The sequence below is a fragment of the Lynx canadensis genome, chromosome D1 (genome assembly GCF_007474595.2).
Source record: "Lynx canadensis isolate LIC74 chromosome D1, mLynCan4.pri.v2, whole genome shotgun sequence".
NCBI lineage: Eukaryota > Metazoa > Chordata > Mammalia > Carnivora > Felidae > Lynx > Lynx canadensis.
Window position 1 is genome coordinate 8,753,846 of NC_044312.2, and position 27,805 is coordinate 8,781,650.

At 38.8% G+C, this 27,805-nt stretch overlaps 1 protein-coding gene across 1 annotated transcript in view; it reads right to left on the reverse strand.

Annotated features, from left to right (window-relative positions):
- The window catches only part of ARHGAP20 (Rho GTPase activating protein 20), a 127,412-nt gene that overhangs the window by 39,836 nt on the left and 59,771 nt on the right, over positions 1–27,805 (reverse strand). The window contains exons 3-4 of the mRNA XM_030333172.1: positions 10,545–10,709; positions 1,865–2,014 (exon numbers count right to left, since the gene is read on the reverse strand). Coding sequence (XP_030189032.1) covers positions 1,865–2,014; positions 10,545–10,709 — 315 coding nt within the window. The remainder of the gene's footprint in view (positions 1–1,864; positions 2,015–10,544; positions 10,710–27,805) is intronic.

Below are 27,805 nucleotides of genomic sequence, written 5' to 3' on the forward strand. Positions count from 1 at the left end.
TGGTCAGTCTATTAAGACCTCACTCTGTCTGCTGTATCAGGGACAGAACTCGTCAACACAACTTTTTTTAATTTTAAATACTATTTTAAACTTGAAATAAGTTTAGACTTTCAGAAAAGTTACTGCGATAGTACAGAGGGTCCTTGTATACCTCTCACCAGTTTCAGTTTCCTAAAGTTATCCTCTTATAGTATCATGGCACACTTGTCAAACTAAGAAACCATTACTGGTACATTACTATTAACTAAGTTCTTGACTATTCAGATTTTACCAGTTTTTCCATTAATGTCCTTTTTCTGTTCTGGGACCCAAACCAGGATAACACATTGCATTTAGTTATCACATCTCCTTAGTGACTGGTCTATGACAGTTTTTCCTGTTTTGTTTTTTTTTGGTTTGTTTTTGTTTTTTGCTGTGATAATCTGGAGGAGTGTTGGTCAGCTTAACCTACAGAATATCCTTCAATCTGGGCTTGTTTGATGTTCATCTCATGCTTGGACTGGGACTATGGGTTTTGACGAGGATAATACAACGGTGACCTGCTCTTCTCATCACATTCTATCAAGGGGCACATGACATCATTAGTCATGTTAACCTTAATCTTTCTGGGTAAGGTACTATACTTTTTGAAGAATACAACATATGTAAAACTTGTTTATACATCTGTACTTCTTCTTATAACAAGTTTCATAAAAACCTCTTAATTAAAGACCTCATGTAGTCTTGTCCCTCTCTAGAAATCCCTTCCTTTCACCTGTAACTCCAAGGAGATTAGGCAACGGAAAATGATACTATCTAGAGAAATCTGTCATGGAAAAGAAGATATGCAGACAATGACATACACACATGTTTCTTCCAAGTAAGTTCTTAAAATCTTGTGGTAGGCCAATAATGCATAATAGAACTTAATGACATGCCTGTTTTTTATTAGAAGATTAACAGCTTGGAAATTTTGAGTTATCTGGCTTTAGGATGATACCTGACGTGTCTGGTGGTAGAGGGGAGAGAAGAGACCAAGAGAAAAACGTGTGCATGTGATGAGCCCAATTCTTTAAGTGTAAAACAAATACCAGACGTGAGGGTGCAGCTGTTCGAAATCACAGGTGTGAGGTTTGGTATGCTCACCTGGACCTGAGAAGTGCCAATGTGGCACGTTCGGGTTGAGAGTACAAAGATTCTCTATTTATACATTCTCCATCCCCATCCCAGTCACAGGGTGAGTCTTAGGAAACTAACTTTTACTTCTTGGGTCATGAATTCATTTTTGATTGTCACATCTCTATGCCAAATCAGAACCTGATTGTACAGTTCAGGTACCCCCATTATTTCACAACATTAATTTCATTTCTATCATTAAAAACTATTTCGTTAGAAAATCTGGGAGTATAAAAGTTATTCAAGCTTAACTGGACGATTCTATACAATTTTTCAGTAAAAGTCTATTTCAGTGGGTTGAAAAGATCAAGTCAAAAGCTCACTATGTAAAACAATACCTGAACACGAGCAAAGGGGAGGTTGGAGAGTGCGGTCTCTGCGTGAGCCTCTATTCCTCTCCCATAGCCGCGAGGTCTTTCAGCAGAGCCCCTCTAAAAATCACTGGTCAAACCAAGATAGAGGACTCCAGTGTTCTATTTACCATTACTCTCCACATATTTTAATAAGAAGCTCTTGGGGAGAAACACAAGGCATACGAGTGTCTTTACTGGGGGCATGTCAAAAGATGACTTCAGAATAAATCAGAATAAAATATTTCCCTTTGAAAAATCAATAGAACAAAATTGGATTAACTTTTTCTTTTTCATCCTAGAAATTACCTAGTTGACTGCATTTAACATGTAAATACAGCAGACGCTATGGTTCTTACCTGAAAGTGGCCACGAAGTTCACCGTGGGCCAGCCCAAGACAAACGATTTCAGGGCATTGGTGTTGCCTTCTCCCACTTCGTCCACACAGCTTGCTGTCCACATGTCACTTAATTTAATTTTATTTTTTATCTTAAAGTTGTTGTTATATCTAGAAAGATAAAAACCACACAGGACTTCTTGTTGTTTTGTTTCCTAAATTTTATGAGAGCTCCCGTACTTATGACAAGAGGACAGTTTCCACTAATCATAGGCAAAGAGTGTCTTATTCACTGTTTGTGACTTCAGTGCCTACAGCAGGAGACTGTAAGATGGCTGGTTACCTGTGACCCCAAAGGCTCTGGAAACATGTGTTGTATTAGTCCTTATGCCTGCATTTATGGGCAGCAAATGGCCATAAACTATCTATATTTTTTTTCTAAGTTGAGCATTACATTTGGATCAAAAATCTAACTTTAAATTTACTGCTGTACTAAAAAATTAATGCACTTATTATTTATAACTTCCTTACTTCCAAAAAGATTTGAGTGGATGAACAAAAGGTTAAAACACATTACTTATTAAAATATTTATAAAACTTTCACCTTAAGAGAGAGAGATGCACATAAAAATTATAATCTGGAATTGGAGGAATTTTCAGCATATTTCCAACTGAATGGTTACAAGTTTTTCTAGTCTTTACAAGCAAAGGTTAGTTAAATTTCTTTAAAAAAAATGTTTTTTCTGGGATGCCTGGGTGGCTCAGTTAGGTGTCTGACTTCAGCTCAGGTCATGATATCGTGGTTCTGGAGTTCAAGCCCAGTATTGGGCTCTGTGCTGACCGCTCAGAGCCTAGAACCTGCTTTAGATTCTGTCTCCCTCTCTCTATCTAACCCTCTCTCACTCAAGCTCTCTGTCTCTCAAAAAAGAATAAACATTAAAAAATTAAAAAAATTTTTTTTCTTTTACAGAGCAAGAGAATGAGCAGGGGAGAGAGGCAGCAGGGGAGACAGAGAGAGAATCGCAAGCAAGCCCCATGCACAGTGCAGAGCCCAACATGGGGCTCGATTCCACGACCCTGGGATCAAGGACAGAGCTGAAGTCAAGAGTTGGATACTCAACCAACTGAACCACTCAGGTGCCCCTAAATTTCCTTTCTTAAAAGTTTGTTCATATCATTTCCCCTTGTATTCTGGCTAAAATTGAAAAACTCTAGCTAAAAACAGACCCTTAACTAAACTGGAAAAAAAAAAAAAAGGCAGGAAGTACTACACTTAAGTGGAGTTAACACAATTAATATTTATCTCCAAGGACCCAGAAGGTAATCTACTTTAAGTTAGCATTGAAATCGATTTTTGACAATTTCTACCTAATCTTCCTTAGAACCTAATATTGAAACCACCATTATCTCTTGACCTAAATTCACAGATTTCATGCTCATAATGGACCTGAGACTTAGTTAGAAGGCACTGGGAAAGATAAAGAGAATGCTTAGGGAAACTTGGACACTTCCTATCACTCAGAGCCATTTGTGGAAACAGAAAAAAAACTGACATGAAATCAAAGACACTTCATATGGCAGTATTCCTAAAACTCCTCCATGGAATATTTAAAGCCAAAAACTCTTCAGTCGGATTTATGAAATGAAAAAGGATCTTGCAGGAACTACGCATGAAGGATAACCTAGATTCAAAGCTTCATTTATACTTCCTGTGGGGCACACTCACTGTAAGTGTAACAGAAAAGCACCTTGTGGCATAATAGCGTTTTTCTATATTTCATTTCAATATTTTTTTCATCCCGTTGCTACAAATCTTTGGATTAAAAAAATTTTTTTTAACAATTATTTATTTTTGAGAGACAGAGTGCGAGCGGGGGTGGGGCAGAGACAGAGAGGAAGACGCAGAATCCAAAGCAGGCTCCAGGCTCTGAGCTGTCAGCACAGAGCCCGACGCAGGGCTTGAACTCACGAACCTGAGATCATGACCTGAGCTGAAGTCGGACGCTTAAGCAACCGAGCCACCCAGGCAGTCCCCAAAACTTTGGATTTTTAAAAATCAAACAGACACTGAAGATAAAATTTTATTTCCTTTTTAAAAAATATTATTTTTTGAGAGCGACTATTTAGGTAATCTAAAACTGAAAGTACACATGTTTTTCAAAGAAAGGTATGTTTCCGTATCTCCTGTCACACAGTTTGTGTTTTCTAATGCAGGTCTCTCTATATCAGATACTTCAGATACCAGGTGGGAGCTGTTCACATTTACGGCCCTGAAGAAAAGTCATTGCGATGATTTTTTTCCCTAAATCAATAAAGTGCCAAGATTACCTACCTTCTGATACAAAAAATAAGAAGTTGCCTAAAAGTGTAAACAATCACTTCCATTCTACTAGCTATTATTTACTGAGAATTTCCCATTTGCCATCCAGTCATTGTGGTAAACACTTTACACATATTATTAGTTTAATCCTCAAACAGTTTACAGATAAGGAAAAGGAGTTATGGAGAGATTTAGCTAAGTAACTTGCCAAAAGTCACACAGCTTAACTAGCGTAGCTAGAATCTGAACTTGAGCAGTGTTGACTTCCTAGCTAATTTAATGCTCTTAACTATGTATTTATAAAAAGCCCTGGATGTTCTCAGTCTTATAAAGCATCTGGATGCAAGTATTTTACCATGAAGTTCCCTTCAGCTTTTCTATCTTCAGCCTGTTTTTTCTCTCTCTGTACCTCCATGGTTTTCTGATGGGACTGTCACTACAGAGGTGGAGAGGAATCTCATACCCACTCATGTCTGCAAAGATAAATGGAGTAGTTTCAAAATATTTAAAACCTGTATTAAATAATATTTTTATATTAAGATGGATAGTTCTGGGGTCATAGTGTGTTTCTTCAAAATTTTCACTCTCAATTTCCAATAGTATTAGACTATTCTAATAAAATTTACAAAGTAACAACCCAAAAAGCAATTCTTTATTTCCACAGTGTAGTCCCTTACTACAAATTTATTAAGATGAGAGATGTATGTCCTTGTTTTTCTATGCTCCAGTCTTTGTACTAGAAGGAATGCCAGTAAACTGCTGAAACACACAGGATTCTAGGGAGATGCCCCTCCAGTCTAAGATGGAGATGTTTTACTAAATACATTTTGGGGTAGAGAACATGGTATATTCCACAAGAATCTGATGATAATTCTACTGATAATGAATACATGATCAGAACTTTTTTTTCTCATCATCTTTGTGACCTAAATAGAACACATCCTTATTTCCCTATTTATAGAGGAAATTAATATGAGAAAAGCTATGGCTTAAGAAGGTACAAAGTACCTAGTCACTTCCTTTTAGTAAATTCCAAATGGCTGCTCTATAGTTATTAATGGAGTATTAACTTCCTTCTAAATACTTTAAAGTTTTTAAGCACTGTCTTAAAAGATGGAAAGCCATAATTCTATCAGAAAAATAGCTTTTTATTTAGCTTTTGAAGGAATATGAAAGTAGTCCCTAAGGTCCCATTCAGTTTTAATACTTGTTCTAATTGAGTATGGAAAAGAACGATCACAAACTCAAGGTAATTTTAGGTAAACATTGTCAACATTCAGCATAAAGTGAATAAAATACCTTAGCCAGTAAAAGTACAAAAATTAAAAATGATTTGTATTATTGCATTCACTAAAATCACTTAGTTTCACTAAATAAATATAAATAAATACGGAACAGCTGGTCAACTAGTTACCCCACCTGAACTTATTTCTACAGCATCAACCTAAGGGCTGAAAGCAGTTCCCAAATGGAGCCTGAAGATGAGCTGAAGTAGTATTGAACTTGAGGTAGTGAATTTGTTTACTAAGCACTAAGTAACTCCTATCATTTCAACAAATGAATTGATTGAGGGTATAACCCCATCTTCTGTCACAGGGTAAAAAGTGGCAGAGATCTGGTATTATAGGGGCTGGTTCTTCTTGGTTGCCGTTTATTTCAGGAAAAAGTATTAAGTTCTTATTAAGAAGGATCTGTGAATATATCAAATGTTATCTACGAGAATGACCATATAATGATAAATTGTGGTCAGAATTTCTACAAGGTGGCAGTATTCACAAATCATGATTATCTTCTCAAATCCTTATGTCCTCTCTACGGCAAGGGTCTTGGGCTCATGCCCCTCGCCCCAAATTAACTTCGATCACTCACACTTTTTAATATCCTCAATAAATGTAGAAAGTACTTAAAATAATCTTTCATGAATTGACTCTCTTAAATAAAAACAGAATTAAATCAACTGTTACTAGATTTTGTCACTTAATAAAAACATTTAGGTAGACACAAACAGGTATCCCAAAAGCAGTAGGTGAAAAAACATGGTGTATATCTTATGTGAGAAAGGGACAATCAAAATAAAAAGTCAGCTATACAAGTAGATGATGGGCACAGATTTGGCAGTATATTTAAAACAGCAATTTTCTAGTGGTAAAGAAACAATATAAAAATTTTTTCAGCAAAACACTATATAGGTTACGTAAAACCACATAATGTCTACATTAGCAATAACCAGAACAGTAAGTGACAGGTAAGAAAACAAGTCTTCTACTCTAAATATTATCATAATTGTTGAGGAAAAAACATCCAAAAAAGGTGAAGGAAAATACTTTCCTTCACAAGAACTGAATACATGCTATAAGTAAATAGTCTCTAAGATCCTAAAGTATAGGAAATGGATTACTGTAATAGGTTTTTGTTGTTTGCTTATCTCTCTGCAGGCTGAGCACAAAACCATGCACATAATGAGTAAAATGGGGAACAGTACAAAGGGCCACCCACTGGAAATAAGGCCTAGATTAAAATCCCAGTCCACCACAACTCCTGTTACATGACTTTGGGACAAACCCCCCTGAGTCTCAGTATTCATAAGCTAAAACAACTCTTATCTTGCAGGATTGTTAGGAAAATGTAATAAGATCTTTGTGACTCTGTTATAGTATCTAGCATACAGAACCCATCCAATACATTTTATGTAATGAAACGGCAACTAGTGTACATTAAAAAAATAATGATTTGTTCCTCATTTGACAGCACATAGCTTCAAATGGACCTAATACAGAGGCTTCCATGGACAGACTTTCCTTTCTGTATACTGCTATATTGCTATCTGTAACAACAAATCCACTTCCAAAACAACATCTGTAGGCATTACTTGTGTTCAAAAAATGTTTTAAGCTTTGCTAATTTTGAGTTTCATTCCTCTGTCATCATAAAAAATATGTGGTAAGATTTCAACCTTACTAATTTTGTTAAGACCTGAGCTACTGCTGGTCAGGAGGGCTTTTATTTAAAAAAAAGAAACCAATGGGGCACCTGGGTGGCTCAGTTGGTTAAGTGGCCGACTTCGGCTCAGGTCACGATCTCGCGGTCTGTGAGTTCGAGCCTCGCATCGGGCTCTGTGCTGATGGCTCAGAGCCTGGAGCCTGTTTCAGATTCTGTGTCTCCCTCTCTCTCTGCCCCTCCCCCGTTCATGCTCTGTCTCTCTCTGTCTCAAAAATAAATAAACGTTAAAAAAATTTAAAAAAAAATAAAAAAAAGAAACCAAAAAAACAAAACAAACGAAAACGACAAAAAGACGAGCGTCGGTAAGGACATGGAGACACTCCAACCCTTGTGCATTGTTGGTGGGAATGTAAAATAGTGCGGCCACTATGGAAAACGGTATGGAGGTTCCTCAAAAAAAAATAAAAGCAGATCCAGAAATCCCACTTCTAGGTATTTATCAAAGAAGTGAAATCAAGATGTTGAAGAAATATTAACACTCATGTTCAGTGCTGCACTATTTACAATAGCCAAGGTGTGGAAAGAGCCTAAATGTCCACTGGTAAATGAATGGATAAAGAAAATGTGGTATATACATACAATGGAATATTATTCAGCAGACTTTTAAAAGAAGGAAATTCTGCAATATGCAACAATGCGCATTAACCTAGCGGACATTGTGCTAATGAAATAAACCAGTCACAGAAGTACAAATACTGTGTGATGCCACTTACATGAGGTATATAAAATAGTCAAACCCATAGAATCAGAGTGGAATGTTGGTTGCCAAGGGCTGAGGGGAGAGAGAAAATGAAGAGTTTTGCTAATTAACAAGTATAAAGTTTCAATTATGCAAGATGAATACATTCTAGAGATCTGCTCTACAACACTGTGCCTATTAGTTAACAATACTGTCTTGTACACTTAAACATTTGTTAAGAGGATTTCCTGTTAAGTGTTCTTCCCGTAATAATAAAAAAATACATTCTGAAGCACATTCCGAAACAGTTTTCTTATCTTTATCCTTGCCTCTAACTTTCAAAAGAAAATATCAATGGCTCACTAAGCATTCTAGCGAGACAGCAGAACACATACTGGTTAAAAGCACTCTGGGGGCATCTGGGCGGCTCAGTCGGTTAAGTGTCTGACTCGAAACTCGGGTCTAGATCTCAGGTTTGTGGGTGTGAGCCGTGCATTAGGTTCCATGCTGGATGTGGAGAACTACTTAAAAAAAAAAAAAAAAAAAAAAAAAAAAAAAAAAAAAAAAAAAAAAAAAAAAAAAAAAAAGCACAGACCTAGGTTCAAATGTGGGCTCAACTAATTACTAACTGTGATCTTGCTGGAGTCACTTAACTTCTCTGAGTATCAATTTCTTCTTTAAAAAGAAAAAAAATAGCATCTGCCTGACAGAACAGTTATACAGGTTAAAGTCTCTAGAAAAATCCCTATTATACAATAAGATCCAAATAAATGTGAGGTCTCTATTGTTGTTAGCACCACTCAGACTAAATACACTGCTTTGCAAAATTAGTATTGAGCCTTGTCCGCGTCTTCTTTACGACATGGCGTAACTTAGGTGTGCGAGTGACAACAGTAGAAAAAAGTATTTACTGTTCTCTGGTGACTAAAATCTTGTTAATGTTACTGGATTTACTGAAACACTCTGATCTTTTATTAGGTTCGGTAAACAATGAGAATGGAGGATGGAGCAAGGAGCAACCACCAGGTCGCAGGGGCACTGAGTATTGAGCAGAAAGTCAATTCTTCTGGCTACCTGTGACATACATTCCAAGTATGTGTGTATCCTTCATTTAAGTGCCACTTCCCCACATAAACCCTCACTACGTTTCATCAGGACTATTAGAACCTCCTGTCCAGTCTGCTTGCTTCTCTTCTCACGCTTACCCTCTAACCCGTTACCTATCACAGCCAGAAACAAGATCTTTTTTTTTTTTAATTAAGTTTATTTATTTTTAGAGAGAGAGGGAGAGAAGGACGGAGGGAGAGAGGGGGAGAGACAGAGAGAGAGAGAGAGAGAGAGAGAGAGAATACATCCCAAGCAGGCTCCACACTGCCAGTGTCGAGCCCGACACGGGGCTCCAACTCACAAATCATGACCTGAGCTAAACCGAGAGTCGGATGCTTAACGGACTGAGCCACCCAGGTGCCCTTTCAGAAACAATAGCTTAAAAATATGAACTCCTCTAACTGAAATCCCTTAGAATAAACCCAAACTCCTTATCACAGCCTCTGTTGCAGCTGGCCTCCGAGAGGCCGCCAGTGATCCTGGCTTCCTGGCATCCACACTGTCGCACGGATATCTTCCATGCTGCACTTCCGAGGGTCTGTGTGGCCAACAGCACGTCAGAAATGACAGCACACCGCTTCCAGGATCGGGTTATGAAAGACCGTGGCTTCTAGTTTGGGTGTTCTCTCACGTGCTTACACTGTGTCCCGCCCTCCTTTGAAGGAAGCGATACCCTGTTACGAGCAGCCCTGTGGAGACACCCACGTGGCCAGAACCTGCAGAGTCTGGCCAACAGCCAGGGAGGAACTGAGGCCTGCCAGCGTCCACACGAGCGAGTTGGGAAGTGGATTCGCCAGCTGCCATCAGGATGTCAGATGATTCTAGCCTGGTCAACAGCTTGACTGCGACCTCAAGGGGACTTTGAGCCAGAACCACCAGCCAAGCCCCTCCTCAGTAGGAGAGTGCTAAGGATGACGTGAGTCTTCCTGAGTCCGAGATGTGTGCAGGTATAAACAGGTTTCGGGTGACTTGTTACATGGGAATAGATCATTAATACAGCCCAAGAGGGTCCCGATAACCTGGTCCTCATCGATTTCTCCAATCTCAGTTCACAGTCTCCTGCCCATTATGCTCAGCTTTTCTTTAGCTCCGACAAGGGGCCAACCTCTTCCCACCCCCTGCTCTTGCCTCTCCCAGAAGGCTCCTCCTTCTACCACCTGAATGGCTGGTTGCTTTTCAGCCCTAGATGATTTTTTCCCCCGACTGTACCTACCAACATATATCCTGTATTTTACCTCACCCAGCACCCTATTTTCTTCACAGCACTAACCACAATCTGCAACTCCTCCACATGTTAGAACAAAAGCGCCAAAAACGCAGGGACCATACCTGTCCCATTCTTCACCGTATTCCCTGTATGTGTTCAGAACATGGCACTGAGTGGGGCCTAAAATGAACACTTGTTGAATGAATAAACAACCGAAACTTTTTCTTTGCAAAAATAAAACAAAAAAAACATAAAAGTTACTTCAAATATTAGCTCTGGTAACAGAAGCCAGACATTCCTTACAGTAAGCACTGGACGGAAAGGCTACCCTGTTAGTGGGAATGCAATTGTATAAGGGTAACTGGGAGAGAGCTCATGGTGTACTTACTTGATTTTGGCCACAACAAACAGATCATTGAACAGGAAAAGATGTCGCTCCTGTCTCTGCAGGCCTCTTTTGAGTTCTACCCGGCCATCAATTAGCAAGGTCCTACTGGAGCACACGAACGATGAGAGAAATGTACACGTGTCCACGCTGGCAGAAGGGCTTTCCCTGTCACAGATCAAACACCACAGATGTTTAGTCAAATGATCAAATATAGGATGGAGTTCTATAAAATTATAGCTTCTGGTTGTCAAAAATAAATAAATAAATAAAGCTCTCTGTATCTTTTTAACGCCATGACATAGTTTCCTAACTGGTCCCTCAGTCTCTCTCTAACACAGTGGTCTTTTACATTTCATTATGAAAATTTTTCAAACATAAAGCAAAGTGTAAGTTGTATGATATAGATTCTACCATGAAAATTTACTGCACCTGCTTTATCATGCATCCATCGAACTACCCATCCTTCTATCTGTTTAATAATCCGTTCCATTTTTGGCCTTTCAGTGTTAACTGAACACAGCAGTATGTCTCCCCTTAAGTACTCTGGCATGGAGGTCACTGACTAGGGTTCAACATTTACTAACAATTTAAAAAACATGAATGCACAATGAAATGCACAAACCTTAGGTGTATATTCACTGAGTTCTGAAAAATGTATTCACCTGTGTAGTCTAAACCTTACCAAGATGAGAACATTATCGTCACACCAAAATATTTCCTCTTGTACCTTCTCAGATGTTTTATATATTAACTGAAGATGGCTTCTATGTATTGGCTTTTGGGTTGTTTATTTCTTCACTGCAGGCTGAGACCCATCAGCTCAAAAGTCTACTGGCACCAAACTGAAATTTTTATACACTTGATTATTTAAAAAATAGTCCAAACAAGCAGATTCTTAGCCACTTGTAGCTTGCGTGCTTTGCATATGCCACGTAACTACACCCAATATTGGCTAGCCTTGGTAAGATAGAGTCTAATGATTCTAAGACTCTAAGACTTCCCTTCAGAGTTCTCTGATCCAGAGATTCCCTGCTGCACCAGGGACCTGCATCCCTGGACAAGGAATCCCCAGAGACACTCTATGGTCTCCGCCACCTCAGGAGCTCCTTTGCCCTCCTCTCCTTCTGGTTGGTGGTCTTTAGGCCCCAAACCTCAAGACAGTCGCATGTTATGAGGGGCTTCCTTTCTGATGCAACCCTGCCCAATGAGATCTTTTTCCTTGTTTAGCCCCTAAGTCTCACAAATTCCTTACAACAGTCTATCCCCACCCCATCACCCTCAAGGCAACCACTATTATGACATTTTTTTTTTCCCCAATGAAGACGAGTTTTGCCTGTTTTGCAATTTCACATGGAGCTACCATATGTACTTCTTTGTGTAAGATATTTTTTAGTTAGCATACTTTTTTTACATTAACCAGTAATCTATTGCTTTAATATGGTTGAATAGTATTCCATGACATAAATATATCAAAGTTTGTTTACCCATTCTCCTATTGACAGACCTGGACTCTTTCCAGTTTTCAGCTATTATATAAATTAAACATTGTCCTGGTCTTTTTGTGGCCTATGTTTTAATTTCTTTTGAATAAATACCTCAGAATGGAATTGTTGGGTCACAGAGTAGGTAGATGTTTAATTAAACAAATTTTATTAATGTTTTTATTTATTTTTGAGAGAGAGCGAGAGAGAGAGCGAGCGTGAGACAGCACGAGCAGGGGAGGGGCAGAGAGAGAGGGAGACACAGAATCCGAAGCAGGCCCCGAGCTCTGAGCTGGCAGCACAGAGCCCAACGTGGGGCTCAAACTCACAAACTGTGAGATCATGACCTGAGCCAAAGTCGGATGCTTAACTGACTGGGCCACCAGGTGCCCCGGTGGATGTTTAATTTTAGAAAAAAGTGCCAGTTTTCCAAAGTGGTCACCCCAATTTTTATTGCCAAGAATATTTCCGGAGAGGTCGGTTGCTCCACAGCCCTGCCAACATGTGGTGTTGTCACTCTTTCAAATTTTGGCCATTCCAGTGGATACATAGTAGCATCTCATTAAGATTTTAATTTGCACTTCTATGATGACTAATGATGTTGACTCATGTTCTTTTTGGTCATTTGTGCATCTTCATTTGTGAATTATCTTCAAATATTTTGCCTATTTAGAAAAATTGGGTTAGGTATCTTTTTATGGATGAGTTATAGGAATTTTTTTTACATATCCTGGATAAAAGTCCTTTGTCAGGTATGTTTTGCAAATATTTTTTTTTTTCCTTGCCTGTTGCCTGTACGTTTTCTTAATTGCGTTTTTGATGTAGTTTTAAAATTTTGATGAAGTCTAATTTATCATTTTTGAATGGTATTTATTCTTTGTGACCTTTCTAAGAAATCCTCACCTCCTCCCAAGTGGTTATAAAAGATATTCTCTAATTTTTTCCACTAAAATCTGTATAATTTTAGTTTTTACTTCTAAATATATGATCTATGTCAAAAAAAACTTCTTCACAGTAGAAGGCAGGGGCTAAGGTTCATTTTGCTTTTCTATATGGACACCTTATTATTCAGCACTATGTGCACAAAAGACTCTTCTATGGATTGCTTTGGCACCTCTGTTAAAAATGACATGAGTATAAAGCATGGGTCTATTTCTGGGCTCTCTGTTCTGTTCCACTGATCTATTCGTTAATTTTTATGCCAGAAACACAACGTCTTACTGTTTTATCTTTGTAGTAAATCATGAAATTAGGTAGTATAACTCTACCAACTTTTTCTGTTTTGAGATTGCTTTGGATAATCTGAGTCCTTTGCCTTTCCATATACATTTTAGCAAGTATAAACATGAAGAACACAAGAGAGAAAGTCTATTGAGGCTGGGGAAGAAGAACTGAGCTCAGTTTCAAATAAACTTTGTTCGAAATTATCAGTGGACCAGATGGCATGGGGAAATGCGGCAGACAGCTAGCACTCAGAAGAGGGGTCAGAATGAGATGTAGAACTGGTGATCATATAAAGACATGTGCATAAATAATACTATGGGAGTGCTAGAACTGCCTAGGGAAGGAGCACAGTATATGAAAAAAAAGAAAAAAAAGGCAGAAACAGTTCCCTGAGAAAAGAGGTGATTTGAGGTGGTGAGGAAAGGAGAATCTGCGAAGGAGACGGAGGCTGGTGAAAAGTAGCAGAGGAAGAAGAATGAAAAGCAGAGGAGGTCTGGGGTGCTGACACTGGTAGAAAGGATAACCGGCTGAAGCTTGAAAAGATGTCTGGGAAAAAAAATCAGTTGCTCATTAGGACTTTCAAGAAAACAGTTCCAGGAGAACGAACAGTAAGGTTCTGCGGAACTCAAGTGGCCTGGGGCATGAGGAGTTAAGGAATGAAAAGTAAAGACTTAAAGGCTGGTTCTGGTTATTTGTTAGCAGCTAAACCCTAGAAGGCGACTTTAAGAGGAAAGGCAGGAAGAGTTGAGAAACAATCAGCCCTGAAGGCAGGTGTTATTATCCCTCATTTTACAGATTTGGAAGCTGATGTTCAGGGCAGTTAAAAAACACAGCTGCTAAGTGAAAGGGATTTACAAGTAAGCATGGTTTCAAAACATGTACTTAAAAAAATTCCATGTAGTCTTTCATTCACGTTGACTCATCCCTCATCCACCCATGGTAACTGAGCTCAGCAGTTTAGGACTTAATGGGGGTGGGGGAAGAAGTGGGCTAATCCAAGCTTTTCTGCTAAGTAGTGTAACATGGGGAGTTATGTGGTTGCCTCAGTTTCCTCATCTGTAAAATAAAGTCAGTTGGAGTGAAAGACCCTTAAATTGTTTTTATAATTTGTATATGGGACTAAGTATAAAAACCTGTACTCAAAAGGTGGAATTAAGATTACTGATGAGAAGGAAATAGATAATGGATATGGTTAGCAAGCAACCCTAACCTACAGTTTATAAATACAGGGATAAGCATACTTGAGAGTCACCTCAGGGAAACAAGTTGGAACTCAAATAAAATAGAAACCAAAAAACAGTAATAACAAAAATAGCACTGAGAACTGAAAAAACACTTCCTTATTAGTTTAATTTTAAAAAGGAGCTCAGAGAACAAGAATTTGTCAGGGTCTCCCATCAAAGTATCAGGTGGAAGAGGCCATGTCCTGTCATCCTGAGTATCTGGTCCATGTGGTGGCCAGCATAGGTGGGGATTCTGGGTTATCCACATTTCTTGGGTTGGGACAGTGTGGCTCACGGCGCCTGAGCTCTCCTGGGTACACTAAAAACCCGAGTACGCTCTGAGAGAATGTCCAAGTGGTCAGCCGTCCCTTCCTCTGCTACAGCTGTCCTCAAAGTGTGAGGCCGGCAAGCAGCATCGGCCTCTTAAAAATGCAAACTCTCAGGACCACCTCAGACTTACTCAAACAGAAGCTTGGGGGAGGGGGTTGGCTCAGCATTCTGTATTTTAGCAAGGTCTTCAGATAATTCTAATGCACACCGAAGTTTGAGAACCAATGCGGTCCAAGACCCTGTAACACATTCTGGTTCTAACATTAGAAAATTCTACAACTCTGTGTTCAAAGTAAGTAAGTATTAGTAGCATCTATATCTACATTTCAGGTAAGGTGAGCTTCTGAGAGCTATTCCATCTTTTCCTGCCATTTTCGGGCCACTGTTACCTCTCCGAAGAAGTGAATTCCATTATGCTCACTTATTACTATTTAAGCACATACCATGTGTAATTTAAAGACACGTGTGAGGAACAAAGCAAGTACACCAAAGACCTTTGAAAGAAAAGGAAAAGGAAGCTTCTATGTTTAATGTTATAGACTGAAATTAGGCAGTGAGAAAAGGCCCATATTCACCATCATAGAAAAAAATCCTTTCTATTTCAAATTCTTTTGGGATGGGGAGTGGGAGGAGACATAATGGCATCTTTTATCATCCTCTATTATGTAGTGATTTTCAAGTTTACAACAAAAAAAGAATGAAACTTCACTTGCTGTTATGAGAATTGAGCAAGGACAAGGCTAGCAAGCCCTGGACAGATGAAGGGACGGTTAACACCGCATTCTACGTAGCTGTAGTTCTGTTAGTGCCCGACAGAAGCTCTTCTCCAGGAGAAAACTCACCTGTGGCGTTTTAGTTTTAGGTTTAATAACTAACTGCTTTTCAATTATAATTATAAACCATTAGATAGCAGTATGGCTGAAAATAGGGATGTTCAAACTACTACTCAAAGGTTCCAACAGTAAATAGTTTAGGCTTTGCGGGCTCAACTCTCTGCCATTGTGTCTCAGAATCAGCCACAGACAATACCTACACCAACAGGTGAGGCTGTGATCTGCTTATCTGGGTCATAGTTCGATGACCCCCGATTTAAACAATAGTTCTAAAACATTTAGTTTTACTTATTTATCTTTTTAAATGTCCATTTGTTTTTGAGAGAGAGAGAGAGAGACAGAGGATCCAAAGCAGGCTCTGTGCTGTCAGCAGAGAGCCCAAATGTGGCCGGAACCAGCGAACCATGAGGTCATGATCTGAGTCTAAGTCAGACACTTACCCGACTGAGATACCCAGGTGCCCTAGTTCTAAAACATTTAAATACTTATAAATAAAGACTAATCTGAAACACTTAGGGAATTAGAATTGTCTGTTTGTTTGGGATTAGTGTAGACCAAAATTTAATTAGGGCACTAAAAAAATGTTTTGCATTTTAAAGCAACTCCAAAGGATTGTCACATGTAATAATTCTTTTTCCACCTTACAATAATACTTTCAAATGAGTAGATTTGACAGTGGTGTGGAGAATCCACAATGAAGTTAAAATATTTTTCTTTTTCAGTGTGGATTTATCCACGTACACGTCTGCGGTCTGTCATTTTGAAGATCCACATATAAGTATGGCACGAGATACCTCATGACTTTAGCAAGCTAAGCGTTGGTTAAAAAGAAAAAAAATACAACCAACATTTATGCAGTAGTCTAGGGTAAAGATAAACATCTCAGTACTCACATAATTTAAAATGAAAAAAATCTGTCCCAGAAGGAAACAAAAGCACAAATAACCTTTGTGTTTTTAAAACTACAATCTTAATCAGTGTTTCCTACTTAAAAATGTATTTCTCAATTATGTGAGTCTGAAGTGTTTATTTTTATTCTGAGTGCAATGTAGATGTGTTTATTTTAGTCTTTAAGAGTATGGAAATGGGGAGGAGGGCAAGACTGTAACCTTCTATTTAGCCTCTTAATATAGCCTGATTAGGATTTACAAGTTATAATTAACAGAACTCTAAAATGATCTAACAAATACAAGCTGAGTCTAAGAATTAACCTGCTGCCGGCTTCTTACGTATGTATTAACATTCCATTTTCAAATAGGTTTGTGAATCCATTTCTAAAAGGCAAAAAGGAATTTTTTAACCTTAGTGATTTTTTTACTAAAATTAGATAATAGCTTTCATGAAACTTGGGTCACCGTAATACCTCTTAATACTTATTACTAGGGCTCATTGTAAAAGTGAGTTTACTTTTAGGTACAGTTTTAGAGGAGGTCGTGCTTCATCCTTAATCACAGAAGAAAATAAACTAAAATTCAGAATACTTCTTGAATATTTCTATGTTTATAACCAGTAATTAGTGATTATGATGACAAGTACTAGATAGGATCTTGATAACCTCAAAGCCTAGCACATGGTCACCACTCACTCCAAATGCCATCTCTTCCATGAAAATTTTATTCAGTTGAATTCTTCATTGGTATCTCTTATCTGATATCTAGGACTTATATCCTGCCTTGTACCTCTTAAATATTCTCATTCAACATGTATTGGGTCTATGATCACCACATGACAAATTAATTATTACAGTGATAAGGGTCGCCTTTGGTGGGTGCCTGCCATGGACCAGGTGCTGGAGGTAGGCATGGTCCTTAGAGTCAGGGAGTTAGTGCTACAGATACATCAGACAAGTAAACAATGATAAACTAGATTGGTAAGTGCCACTAGAGAACTTCATAGTACGGGGGCACCGAGAGGAGCAACCATAAGAGCCCCTAAGTGAGACCGGGCTGCTTAGAGAAGTTTCTTGGAGGAACCAGTCTTAAAGGATGGACGGACGGATGAAGGCTGATGGGCAGGCTATGCAGAAAGAGCACAGCACACGTGCCGGATGCTGCGAGTGACCGGGGGAAGTTCAGGAAGATGGGTGACACAGGCCTGAAGAGGAGCAGCAGTGGATGAGGAAAGGGCCACATACTGGATGTTTCTATCACATTTGACTTTATGTGAAAGCACTAAGAAGTGTCAAGCGAGACATCGTGTCTTGTAATTTCCTGAAGAAAAGAGACGAGGGCAAGCTTAGAGGAAGGGAGACCTTCAGGAATTCACTGCAGTGATCTAAGGCAAGAAAGGTCATGGACCAGATTTGGCAGTGAGGAAAGGACAGAAGATACAGGAAAAAAACGTATTAGAGAGATATTAAAAATACACATTGTTGAAATCTGCAAAGTGATTAATTAGTTATGGGGGTGAGACAGAGATAGAGCTAAGAAAAAAAAAATACTAACTTAGCACCCAGACTCTATTTATTTATTCAGTTTTATTTTTCATCCAACAAATGTCTGCTAAGCCTCTGTATGTGTCGGGTAGGCCTGCTGCTAAATGCGAAGAAATGGGGTAAGCAATCCTCTCCTCTGGTGAAACTCTCAGTCTAGTTAAACCGTCAGCTAGGTTCTTGACATCACCCATCATTTTTTGCTCAGTTCCGTTTGCAGCAGAGGTTGAAAACCACAGCCCACAATCGTATTTTATTTGGCCCACCCAGAGGCCTCAAAAACATTTAGTTTTGAATATCCAGTTCACCACATTCCCTCTCTTTCCACTTTTCCCCCTCTCTGTTTACTGCACCTCTCAGCGACCTGAAAGCATTTAAATCTGTGTGATTTGTGTCCTAGTGTTACTTTCTTTTACATGTTTACAGCTTAATTTTTAGTTTTTTTTTTTAATTACGGGAAAACACACATAAAATAAAAGTTATCAATTAAACCACTGTAATAAGGTATAATCCAGTGGCATTAACTATATTCGCAGTGTTGTGCAGCCATCACCACTGTCCAGTTCTCAGTATCCTCATCATCCCCAAAGGAACACCTGTGCCTATTAAGCAGTCGCTGCCCGTTCCCCACTCTAGTCAGTCCCTGGCAGCGACTAACATCTTCCTGTCTCCATGGACTTGCCTGTTTGAGACATTTCCTATCATATGACACAAGGCCTTTTGTGACTGGCCTCTTTCACTTGGCATAATGTTTTTCAGGTTCATCCACATTGTAGCATCTATCGGTACTTCATTCCTTCATATTGATGAATAACATTCCATTGTATGGACGGATCACACGTATTTATCCATTCATTAGTTATTAGTTGATGTTCATTAGGGCTGTTTCCACCTTATGTCTACTGTGAATAGCGGTGCTCTAAAAATTCATGTACATATTATACTTGAACATCTGTTTTTTTAGGTTTTTTCTTTTTTTGAGTATAAACCCAGGAAGGGAGCTTCTGGATCATACAGCAATGCCATGTTTAAATTATCGAGCAACTGCCAAACTCTTTTCCACAGTGGTGGTATGATTATACATTCCCATCAGCAATGCATAAGGGCCCATACTTTTGACTCTTCCCTCTTTGGTCTCCACATAGAACCACATCTTACCTTCTAAGGATATTCAAACTAAAAATAAAATCTTCTGAGTCTAGATACTCACACCCTCTCCTACGGTTTGTAACGAACTCCTAACCGAACTCTTTCTTAACTTCCTTGCTCTCCCTTCTTCAATCTATACCACCAGCTTCTAACTTCCATCAAATCAGTCTTTCCAACGTACATGCCAATGATCACACACGGCATGGGCACTGTCGAAAGAAGCAGCCCAACTCATTAACCTAGCTTTCAAGTTCTGACATCTGTTAACCCTACCTGGTTGATGGAATCTCAGGTTGGAACTCTCTATATTGCCTGTGTCAAAGTAACCCTGGTGAGTCTTAACAGAATAAATCAGTCCAGAAACACTTCAGAACAAAAAGAGATGACTATTGAAATGAAGCCACAAAACCACTATCGACATCAAAATTTTATCTTAGTCAGCAATAAAAATACGTCCATCAGGCGCTCATGACTATCTCAGATGTGTCAACATTGAAAGCACATCTTTAGGAAACGTAGTCTGAAGCAATAATCTGTCTTACTGATAGGATAAAACATGGGAAAGCACTATTACACTTCAATAGTCATCATCTAGGAAAAAAATCACATCCAAATTACCAAAGAAAACTGCATACAGATTCTAACATGATGTGGCTGTACGCAGTATGTGCGATCATGTCCACTTCACATTAACATTAGAGATGCATCATGTAGCTCATGTTATACAGTTTGAATCCTGACTTGGAATTATAGAACGGAGCCTAGTGATAATGTTAATGGCAGGATCAAAATGAACTAAGCTAGGACAAGGGTTTGTAGAGTAAGTACATGAACGAATGGTTGGATAAATAGCGTGAGCAAGGCCTTAAAAACAAGAAATACACAACGGAGAACTTTTAAATTACCAAAATGCTGACTGGAACATGCAGCACAAGTGGTGTAACAGCAGTCTTGTATCATCAGTGTTAATATTTAAAGAGCAAGGAGGGGTGCCTTGATGGCTCAGTCAGTTCAGCATCTGACTCTCGGTTTCAGCTCAGGTCATGATCTCACTGTTTGTGAGTTCAAGTCCACATCGGGCTCTGCACTGACAGCACAGAGCATGATTGGGATTCTCTCTCTGTGCCTCTCTCCCTATCCCTCCCCCACTTGCATTCTCTCTCTCTCGCTCTCAAAATAAAGAAATAAAACTTAAAAAAGACACAGAGTAATGAAAACATAAACATTACATAAGCAAAGACAGAACAGCAATATGGAAGGAGAGAGTGAAGGACCGAGAAGGACACTAATGAACAGTTACACTAACAGCACACGATCATACACAAAGAGACATTACTTCCAAAAACGGGACTGAACTACATAACTTCTTTAGAGCCTTGACAGAAGACGCTTAACATCTATTAGGAATTCACTTAGGAAAGTCTTGACAAGTCTTGTCCTTGACAAGACATTACAAGGAAGGAGAGAACAAGATCACACATTTTAACTCTGAGAGTTAAAAAAAAAAAAAACCAGTTTACATACAAATGATACACAATGATGTAGGCCCGAGGGGAGAAAAACCTGAGTTTTAGAACTACAAACACTCCAGTGAAAACGGCAAGTCTTTGAGAACAAATCTACTTGATTATGAAATAATCAGTAGGAACAGAGAGATTCCAACTAAGGACTGGAGAAACCAATTTAGTCACTTGTGTGGCCTATTGACTTAAAAATACTGTATATCTTAATTGCCAACTAAAATTGGTTTGGGCCATCTTGAATCAGATAAGAATGCTGACCATATATATAAGCTACTCAAGGAGATTTATATGTGTAGTGATTACAATGTGTTATGCTTTATATGTTAGTTTGTTTACTGATTCAACAATGAGCCAGGTTACCAATATCCTGACTGGGCACTCCAGTGGCTTGACTAGTTTGATTCAGGCAATAATTATACAATCGTACACTGAAAAGAACAAAAGAATCATACCTGAATAAAGGCAGTTCTATCTACAATTTCTGGATATGCTAAAGTTAAAAAATATCATCAGATAATTTCTAGTTAGAAAATTAAGAAATATCGTATTATACCTGTGAATTATACAGTTCTCAATGCAGTAAGCTAAAGGCAGTGACTTAAGTTATCTGCTACCTCCAGCGACCCTGTCAAGAATAATTTTATGAAGAAATGATTCCAGTCTGGTTAACATCAGATGTTTGGTAATTGATGATTCTGCAGTCACTGTCTAACCTGTCCAAAAGCACATTCAACTTTTGAAAGAAAACAGTTAAAAAGATATCAAATAAAACTGAAAACACACAAAAGAAGTATCTAAACCCAAGGAAGTACTTATAAAACGGTCTTGGTCATTAGTTGGGAGGACTATCACAAAGCTCCAACAGTAGACTCTCACTGTAATAGATAACACAGCTAAACTGAACGGAACATATAAGCTATCTCATAATTAGAACAGATATTTTCATATGTTCCAGAAATTTCTCCCTCACAGCACTAAGAAAGTACTTTCCCTCTGAGAATGCAAAGCATGCTTTCTTGTGCTTAGTGGCAGTAAATTCTATCAAACACTAGCAGCTTTTCATAAAATTGGTACTTAAGTCAAGGATCAGTTAGTATGTTATAAGGAAAAGATGTCAGAACTTTCTTTGACAGGCATTTCAGTTTACAAACAAGAGTACGTTTTAAAACTACTCTGTACACAAAAGGTACCTGAATACCAAAAAGCCTGGGATGCTGTTTCATTCAACTGCTGGGACTGAACCAAACTCTGTCCACCAAACTCAGTCATACAGATGACTGAATCCTTGAAAACAGGATTCAACAATTGGTAAGGACACCAGTAATTATAATTCCAAAAAAAAAAAAAAAAGGCTCAGAAGTCCCATGCCATAACGTGAAATGATTCTTAAATAAGTACATCTCTGCTGTTGGCCTGCAATAAAATATTCTCATTGGTCTCCTTTTGATAAAAGCACCCAAAATTCAAGTAACTGAGCTTTCCAGGTGACCTGATTGTTTATTTTACTGTACTAAAACCTTACTTACTGCACAATAAAAACAATAACATATTAAAAAGATGCTGTGGTTTGTGGGAGTTAGGGCTGACTTAATATACCTCAAGTGTTTCATGCAAGCAGATGCTGGGAAATCTCATGTTGATGTTACTAATCTTTTAAAGCATTCAAATTCTAACATACCTTCCAATTTCAAACAAAAGTAAACCCAAACCGTAAAATAAGCTTTATGTACAACACAATATTTACTGTCAACAAATGTTGTGCTACATTTTTTTTTTTTTAAACAGTAAAGAGACACAGGTATTGAGTTTACTACTGCATAAGAAACTGTCTATTTTCCAACTACTGATCCTTTTCACCTGGGACTCTCACCATTGGTACAAGTATCTGAATGAAATATGATGTAACATATTGTTACATATTGAAAGGCCTGGTATTTTAAATAAATCCTTTCATCTGGTGCAATTTTAACATCTGTCACCAGAATAAGAACTAAGACAAACGCAAAAAATCCTCTAAATTGCCCAGGGATATTTTGATTGACATCTAAATGCGTTGAAAACAGTGTAATCAGATATAAAAAAGATGCAACAAAAGGCCACAGAAAAGAGGTATAACCTCCAGTATTAAGGGAGTTTGGGAGTCAGGAAGTGTCCTTCAAGACAATGAAGTAGCAGAGAAGGAAGAAGAGGGATGCGCAAGGAGAAAGACATGAGACTGGGAAAAGTTTCACAGAGGAGTCAGCATTTGATTGGAGGCCTTTGGAGAGTTATGTTTTTGACAACTGAGAAAAACTTCAGCATAAAAAGATCAGGTGATCTGCTAAAGGTCACAAAGCTACTCTTTGTAGAGTCAGGCCTGGGAAAATGGTTTCTCAGTGCCCAAAGCAAGTAGGCTTTCGATTAGGCATTAAACTTGGGACAAAAGCAGCAGTTTTGGTGGTACTTTTCACATAGTTCTTCTCATAATAAATGATCTTTACCTACTTCCTGTTTTTCTGGCTGAAATAAGTCACGATAAGAAAGGTATTAGCAAACATTTGGCAAAAAGGACACCGGGAACAGGAAATATTTGTTTATGTAATTTACGTGATAATCCTCTTCTCTAAACACAGAAACTATATGAAACCTTTTGTAAAAATGTCAGTATCCTGGTATGTTAGCAGTATCTGACTCATAACAGGTTATTATAATTATCTGCTGACAGAACGTACTACAAATGTGCTACATGGCACTTAATTATATATTATCTTTTGTGCCCTCTACTTATTTCCTATCTATATGCCGTGTCTCCCCAGCTGGATGGCAAGCTCCTAGTCAGCACTTTATATCCTGCATCAAGGTAGGATCCGTGTCTTATTTTTAATCCTATTTCTAGAACTGTGCCTCATACAGAAGCCTCAGATGTTTCCAGGATGAATAGTTAAATAGAACATCCTTAGTTTCTTAATTTCTTCTCCCCCTACAAAACAAGTTGAGAAATCACTCAATTTATCTGGATCATTCAGAAATCAAGACCAAACCCCAAAACCACTTTGCTCTGAATCTGCGCTGTTAGTAATGCTTTTCAGCTGGAGTAGGGTAGGGGTGGCTTCTGGCTGATGGGTATCACGGTTCCAGTAGCCCAGTGGCCCAGGGGAGCACTGGGTAAAGAACGAAAGTGACTCTCTTGAGGGGAGGCAGACCCATTTGATTGTTTGCTTCTGTTCTCTACCTTACTTTATGATTGCAGTCACACGCCACTCTATTTCTGGAATTCTCTTCCATCAGTGCTCCTAAATTAAAATAAAAGAGGAGGTGGAAAGAATTCCAGAAAGATGAATATTTGACTTCACACAATTTAGTTCAGAGTGGTGGGGCTTTTTTCCCAGTGATCAAAGCATTCCAAACAGTGAGAAAAAGCTAAAAGCTATTAGAAATAACCTAAGCCAACTGTCTCTCTTGTCCAAGTTCACAGACTCTAACTCAAACTCAGCCACTCCAAGACTTGGGCTGCGGTGCACATGTGCAAAAGCATGCACTGTGATGCTCAGCATGGTTCTGAAATTCTAACCCCTGATGCAAGGGCAAACCTTTCAATTTTGCTCTTTACAAAATACAAAGCCTGGCATACACTCAACAAGTGTTTGCTGAACTGAAACCCAGAGTAAACTAAAGACACCCAAGAAACATTAAAGTACTCTCTAAACGGATCCCAGTCATGGGGAACCATCTTATTAAAATCATATTAAAAATCCTCTTGTCCTTCTCAAAACTTTTTTTTTCTCATGTTCAAGTTATCAAGAGAGGGCTCACAATGTTCATAAATGAATGCTGAATAACACATGTCTTCATTTCTATTCCACTCGAAGTCTTTAAAAATGTTAATAATCAATGGAACCCTTAAAAATGCCTGCTGGTGTGTGTTAAAGTGTGAAACCCACATAGTAAAAGCTAGACAAAATAACACTCGACAGCTCAACTAAAACCACACCACATTTTAAGTCATTTTTTGCATAGCTAAAGTGACATCATTGCCTTCACAAAGCAAAAAGCATGCACTGCGTCTCTGTTGGTTGAGCTGAGCAAACACACATGTGGCCCGATTTACTTGCAGACTGTGAACATTTTAGTGCGCTGCTAGAAGGTGCCTTCTCAGACCGATGGGCACAAGTGCTTAAGCAATACGCCCTATCAGAGAGGCCTTACTGGAAGCAGACGTTAGTGGGAAGTGCTCTACCGTTTCCATCATTCCCAATAAAATTACATTGGAAAAAAATTCCAGAGGGTTTGGAGAAAACTGGAGAATAAATTTTGAAGTAAAACGGGATTAAATTCTAATGGAAGTGTCATTCTCCTGATTCCTCAGAAAAAGCTTCTCCACTGAAACTCAACTCTGGATATTTACATAAAGTGTTAGTATTCCACAAAAACAGAGTCGAATTAACTACATTTCTAGAGCTGCCTAAATTCTATTCTCCTTTTTATAACCAGGAAGCTAAGTAGATTGACTCTATGGAAAAAGAAGAAGACGGGTGGTGATGGTAGGGGTGGAGGAGAGAGGGCAAGACTTCTTCTCTTCTAGAACCAGAGCTCCATATGCCCCAAATACTCAGAACAAAATCAGGGTCCCTGTCCTCCTTGAGGGCAAGGGTTTCTGTCTGTCTTGTTCACTGCTATGTTCCCGGCAGTGCCTGGCCCCAGGAAAGACTCAATAAAATATCTGCTAAATGAATTATGATGATGAATGCTCATCTTGTTATGACTGCTATAGACAGTTGTGGGGCTTTTCTGAAGGTGGCATATATTGTCGGGGTTAGTGATGTGGGAAGGAGGCAGATCTCTGAAGTGGGCCAGAGTGCCCAGCTCTGCCTTCGCACTTTTTCTTTGATCTGCTGTCTTATAAAAGAGCTCCTTGGGGTTGGCACTGAGATGACCAGAAGAAAGGGAGGAAAGAACAAGTCCTTACTTACAGATGATAGTTTCTAATGGGATGATGTTGTCTTTATTTCTTTTAGAGCCCAGCGTTTCTCTGAGTTATCTCCCATGGGATGTTAACAGGTGATCAGCTCAGGGAAGACTGCTGTGAGTCCTCACCCAAGTTACTCCCTCTCTAACTGCCCCGTTTTGTCTTCTCATACAAGGTACTAGTTTATTTTTTTCTTTTTTCCTTTTTTATTATTTATTTTTTAAGTCATCTCCACGCCCAATGTGGGGCTCCAACTCACAACCCTAAGATCAAGAGTCACATGCTCTACTGACTGGGCCAGCCAGGCTCCCCCTGGGTACTACTTTCTAATACTCTCATTTGTTATATTTTGCTATCCACATCCCCACCCACTAGAATGTAAACTCCGTGAAAGCAGGGACCTTACAGTTATATCAGGCAAATGCCTAGAAATGCCTAGAAAGTGTCTGATACAAAGCTGTCACTTAATTATTTGTGGAATGAATTAACAATTGCTAGGCAATGTTCTAAGAGATGACACCAACAAAATGCCTGTCTCTTCTCGAGTTTATTTCCCATGATGACATAACATCAGGAAAAAGAAGCCTGAGGGAAACACCAGATTGAAGATGTTTCTTTACATCCCTATTTCACAGAGCTTTTACTATGCTATACATACAGTGTAAACTGATGAAAAACCTTTCTTCTCCCCAACTGAACCTCTGACAGGAGAAATGCTTCCCATTTGCATTGACACACGTGAGAAATGCAGCCCTGTGTCTTGCTTAGGTAACCCCATTTAGACTTCCTTGGCTGTGGGGCTGGCTCTAAGGAAAGATCCTTGGATTTCCTCTTGGGCCAGTCTTAAATTGTCAGTGTGGTGGTATCAGGGATAACTGGGGAGAGATGCTCCATGGTGTTTGCAAAACAAGGGCTAAGACTGAATTGAGAGTTCCAGCTGTCCCTTCCCCACCCCCCCCACCCCCCGCCCTTCCCCACTTGGATATTCTCCCTCCACTACCAGTGTAAGACACCCTGGGTTTTATTTATTTTGCGTGAGAGTTTCTGAGCGCCTTCATTAATTTTGTAAAATTCTTGGCCATAATCTTCAATTATTTTTTCTACCTCATTTCTCTCTCTTCTTGGACATAATTACATGTACGTTAGACCACTGGATATTGTTCCACAGCTCCTGGATGCTTCACATTTTTCTCCTTTGTGTTTCACGTGGGAAAATTTCTACTTCTCAATCTTCATGTTTACTGATTCTTTCCTTAGCTGCATCAAGTCTGCACATAAACATATTGAAAGAATTCTTCACCTTTGGCATCACATGTTAATCTCTAAGATTTACATTTGACTCTTTTTCTGTTTCTTTCTCTCTGCTAAAATTTCCCATCTGCTCATGAATGCTGTTCATCTTTTCTACAAGATCCTTTACATATTTTTTAAAGTAATCTCTATGCCTCACGTGGAGCTTGAATTCATGACCCAAGATCAAGAGTCTCCTGTTCCACCAAATGAGACACCCAGGCGCCCCTAGATCCTTTCTGTATTAATCATAGTTGTTTTCATGACCCTGATGGAGAGTGCCAACATCTAGCTCATTTCAGTCTGGTTTGTGCTTTTTTTATGTATAAAAGTAGCATTCAAAGAAAGTTTTAATTTCAATTTTAGTTAACATGTGGCATTATATTAGTTTTAGGTATACAATATGGTGATTCAATAATTCCATATATCACCCAGTGCCCATCATGACAAGTACACTCCTTAATCCTCATAACCTGTTTCACCCATCCCCTCACCCTCCTCTCTTCTGGTAACCACCAGTTTGTTCTCTACAGTTAAAAGTCTGTTTCTTGATTTGTCTTTCTCTTTTTTCCTTTTCCTCTGTTGTTTCTTAAATTCCACATGAGTGAAATCATGTGGTATTTGTCTTTCTCTGACTCACTTATTTCGCTTAGCATTATTCCCTCTAGCTCCATTCATGTTGGTGCAAATGGAAAGATATCATTCTTCCTTATGGCTGAATAATATTCCATTGTAAGTACATACCACATCTTTATTCATCCGTAGACGCACACTTGGGCTGCTTCTGTATCTTGGCTACTATAAATAATGCTGCTATAAACATAGGGGTGCA